The sequence below is a fragment of the Cynara cardunculus genome, unplaced genomic scaffold (genome assembly GCF_001531365.2).
Source record: "Cynara cardunculus var. scolymus isolate 2C unplaced genomic scaffold, CcrdV1 Un_Scaffold_5171, whole genome shotgun sequence".
NCBI lineage: Eukaryota > Viridiplantae > Streptophyta > Magnoliopsida > Asterales > Asteraceae > Cynara > Cynara cardunculus.
In genome coordinates, this window is record NW_020202268.1 from 1 (window position 1) to 4,973 (window position 4,973).

Genomic DNA, 4,973 nt, shown 5'->3' on the forward strand with positions numbered 1-4,973 from the left:
CGTGCCTAACGAATGCATAAACGGTTACTATTTATAAAACATAGAAACCATAATATAACTATTCTAATAAATTACTTAGGTCTTAATCTACTTAAACAATGTAGACCTCAAGAAGGACAGCTGGATACGAATTGAAAATCAAACGTAAAAAGTTAACCTTATTCTCTTTCGATCCAACCGTTTCCGACCCTCTTATTTCTAAGCATTTTTATCTTACTTAGAGACCAATCCAGATTATATTGTCTAAACGAAAGTTGTAGATTGGTATCATATGAGTCTATTGATTTTGAAATCATTTCATTTGGATCATCCATCTATTTTATATGAATTTCACAAAACTGTAAATTAATACCGAATACAGTGTAAACAGCCCCAAAAGCACACTGTTTCGAGCCACCTAGAGTCATAAATGGATTTTTGACCCTTAATGAAAGTTGTAGTATGCAGTATGATCTTCTTGACTGCAAAATACGAGCTTAATCCGACTTACGGTTTGTGAGTTATACAATGTCAAAGTACAAGGGTTACATTGTCGGTAAAATTCGATTCCGTAATCCCGACTAAATTTTATGATCCAACTTTCATGATTCGCTACATTTACATGCTATAAACATACTTCAACATACTAAACAGTAAAACAAGTCCAATGGTCATTAACCTAATCTTAATCATGCATTTTTTACTCTTTTCGGCATTTAACCGAACAATTGATGTACGGTTAAACATTTACCCACAATCTAACCATATTGAAACTATAATATACCCTTTTTATTTCTATAATATACCCTTTTTATTTCTACATCAATATAACCAGTATTAGCATCCCAAACATCAAATATATCATGATTTTGACAAAATCAATCCGTAAACTTAGATATAAACACAGTTTATAAACCGGTCTAAATAACCCTAAAATAAACACCTTAATGAAACTGAATGAAACTTATACCTTTAAGAAGGGTTCGTAGAGTGGATTCCGAATATATAATTGTTGCCTCGATCCCCTTAGTAACTTGACGTGAAATTTAGAGAGAAGACGAAAGTTTTTAGAGAGAGAAAATGAGAAAGAAACTGAGATTGAGAATTGAGAATGAGACTGGCGGTTCATCACCGCCTTCCCTAGCACATATATATAATTTTTTGTTTTTATTTATTTATATATACATATATATATAAAGTTTAATTATTTGGCGGTTTTGACCCTATAAGTCTAGATTCTCAACTTTACATCAATATTGGTATAAACTTAACTTTTAACACAAAAYTAGTTTAGGGTACAAGTTAGTTAAGCATAGAATACAAATATGTTATGCATAATTTTACCAAAAAATCACTTAACCCGATTTGTACGAGTTAACGAAACACGGATATTATAGGCATAACTCTCGTTAAAAAGTCCAATTGAGTCAAAATGACACCAACTAGGTCAAAATCAGTCCCATTAGACCCTGATGGTTTTAGTGCGCCAATTTATTCGTAACGAGTCTAATTGGGTCAAAATGACACTAAATGGGTCATAGTTGGTGTAACTACATGTTCATATGACTATTTGAGGTAGAATGAGTCTTAAGTGTCCTTAATGGGTCCATCTACACTTATTGGGATATTGGTTCCTATTGGGTATAATCGAGTCATTTGGGTCAAAATGACAATAAATGTATCATAATTAGTCTGATTAGACCCTAATAGGTTAATAGGGCTCATTTATCCATAAGGATTCTAATTGGCTCAAAATGACACTAATTGGGTCATATTTAGTTTGATCAGACTTAATGGGTATGATGTGCATAGTTCGTCATAATTAGTTTAATTAGACATTAAATGGAGGGATTGAAGGTCCATTTGGTTTTTTTTTAACGGAAACCAGACAAATTTATAAAACCATAAAAAGAAGTACAACGATTAAACATCCGACCACAACCAACAAAACAGGAAACCAAAAGACTTGGACATCACCCCATACCAAGCCACCACAAGCCAAAAGGAACAAAGTCCAACCGACTCAGACAAACAACTAAAAATAAAGAAAAGGAGCTTGAAAAGAACAAAGGCTCCCCAAGCCCAAAAACGAACCATCAAGTCAACCAACATTATCCAGCAATCTTCTCTCCATCCAAGCCACACGAATTTCGATCATCTGATCAATAACTTTGATAATCTCCATGGCAGTTCGGCGATCCCCAGTAAAAAGTCTTCTATTTCGTTCTTGCCAAATGTAATAGACAGACGCCGCCACCGCAAGTTTCTGCTTTAACCGCGTTGGACGACGATAGGAATCCGAAATAGTTTCCAAAATTTGATCCCACGCAGAAGGCATAGAAGTCAAGTCCACAATACGCAAGATACTATCCCAAACTTCACGAGCAAAAGTACACTGGAAAAATAAATGTGAATGGCTATCCACACTCTGACCACAAAGTGAGCACWSWAGRTCAGGAGGTTCATCCTTCCAAAKCAAACGGTCTTGTGTAGGAAGACGCCTCTGACAAGCAAGCCATAAACAGAAAGCATGCTTAGGAATATGGCCTGAGAACCACACCGATTTATACCAAGGTACAACAATCGGATAAGAACCCTCCAACGAGGCCCAAGCATTACTAACCTTGAAACCCGAACAGGAATTACGATCATCCCCCAAAAGAACTTGATCCCGAAGAGAATCATTTAAAGAAGGCAAAGGAGAAGAATTAAGCACATCAAACCTGGTACACCACTCATCTGGCCAGGCTCCATCCAAACTCATGAAAAGCTCACGTACCGTAGTTGCAGTAGAGAACCCACAAGAATAGATAAATTGATAAGACAGTAAAGCCGAAAGATCACCACAGGGAAGCCAAGAATCCTCCCAAGCATTTGTGTCCCGGCCATCACCAATCTGAGACAGTAAATATCATCGCAAATGAAGACGTAAGTCCAACAATTTACGGAAGACCCACGACCAATTGGAATTTTTCCGAACCAACCAGAAGTGAGAAGATCGAAGATTATGACGATAAACCCATCGAACCCACAAATAATTATGATGGCAAACAATATCCCAAACATGTTTAGCAAGTAAAGCCCTATTCCAGGTTGCCAACCGCCAAATACCAAGACCCCCTGACTCAAGAGGTCAACACACCACTTCTCATGATAATTTACACCGCCCTCGAGGATCATCCCTTGGAGCCCATAGGAACTTCCAGAAGATCGATTCAAGATCATGAATTAACCCAAACGGAAATAAGAGCACAAACATCCAATGCAACTGAAGAGATTGAAGGACCGCCATAATGAGTTGTCGACGTCCTCCAAACGATAGAAACTTAGACTTCCAATTGAGAATACGTCCCTTAACCTTAGCAATCATAGGGCTATAATCACTTATCTTCAAACGAGCTTGAGATAAAGGTACTCCCAAATAACGGACAGGAAACAAGCCAAGCTTAAAAGGAAGACACTCCAGAATGGCCTCCTTAATGTTAGGGGGCACATTCCCAAAATAAATCTCACTTTTTACAAGGCTTGGTTCCAAACCCGAACGTTGTTGAAAGAGAAAAAGAGCCTTTTTAAGCACCTCCACCGATTGGACATTACCTTTAGTAAAAACAAATAAATCATCAACAAAGCACAGGTGAGTCAAGTCCAGCTCCTCACAACCCCGATGGTACTCAAAATCAGATGCCTCCCGGATACAATGCCTAAGGAGCATAAATAACCCCTCCATCACAATCGTGAAAAGATATGGAGATAATGGATCACCTTGCCGAAGACCCCTACCACCATGAAAAAACCCATAAGATTCACCATTAATCGCAAGCGAGTATGAAGTAGTGGACACCATCTCCTTAATCCACTTAACCATAACCGGATGGAACCCCAAACCCTGCAGCATAATAATGAGGAACCGCCAGTCCACCATATCATAAGCTTTTTTAATATCTATCTTGAAAGCACAACTAGGAGGACCTGTCATTGTCTAATACCCATAAACAAGCTCATAAGCCATAAGAATATTATCTGTAATCTTCCTTCCCGGGATAAAGGCCGATTGGGCCTTATCTATTAGGGAATCCAAATAATCCTTCATTCTGTTTACAATGACTTTACTAATGCATTTGTAAAGTACATTACAGCAAGCTATTGGTCGGTAATCCGTAACCATAGAAGCATTAACAAATTTAGGGATAAGACAGATAAGCGTATGATTCAATTCCTTCGGGAGGTTACCTCGATAAAAGAAGTTGTGGATGGCAATCTCCACATCACGCCCAACAATATCCCAAGAAGCTTTGAAAAATCGTGAAGAAAACCCATCAGAACCAGGAGCTTTATGATTACCAATGCTAAACATAGTATTTTTAATTTCATCATTTAGAATCGGCCGAATCATATGATTAGCTTCCGAGATGGAAAGCTTTTTCGTAAAAGAGTGTTCGGGCATAACTGGGTCAGGAGAATCATACCTCTGGCCAATAAAATCTTTAAAGTAGTCAACGAAAACTTTAGGAACATCATCACCATAGACAAACTCACCATTACTAGTGCAGATAGATTGAATTGAATTGGAGTGATGCCGTTCTTTAATCCCCTTATGGAAGAATTTGGTATTCATATCACCCTCATTCAACCACTTAACTTTTGCACATTGCTTCGCTGCACATTCCTCGTCCCAACAAGCATTTTGGTAAGCAATACGAAGATGACCAAGTTCTAAACCCAACTCTGCATTAGACGGATCTTTATCGATGTCCAGTGGAATACGATCTAACTCAGTTTTTAAAAAGGAAACCCTCTTCCCAAGATTACCAAAAGTATTACGAAGCCTACGAAGAGGGACCTTAAGAGCTTTCAAGTGGGAAGTTACCCGAAACATAAAAGTCCCCTCAACATAATTAGACCATTCCTCCTTAACAATCTGCAAGAAATCCGGGTGCTCAGCCATGAAATTATCAAATTTAAAACCATACCTCGTTTTCCATAAACCTCCTTTG

The 4,973-nt window shown here is 37.9% G+C and overlaps 1 protein-coding gene across 1 annotated transcript; it reads right to left on the reverse strand.

Moving 5' to 3' along the window:
- Positions 1-2,080: 2,080 nt before the first annotated feature.
- LOC112504302 lies at positions 2,081-3,955 on the reverse strand. The gene is made up of 3 exons (XM_025108240.1): positions 3,338-3,955; positions 2,603-2,875; positions 2,081-2,482 (listed from the first exon to the last, which is right to left on the reverse strand). The coding sequence occupies exons 1-3, from the start codon at positions 3,953-3,955 to the stop codon at positions 2,081-2,083; spliced, it is 1,293 nt and encodes a 430-aa protein (XP_024964008.1).
- Positions 3,956-4,973: the final 1,018 nt, after the last annotated feature.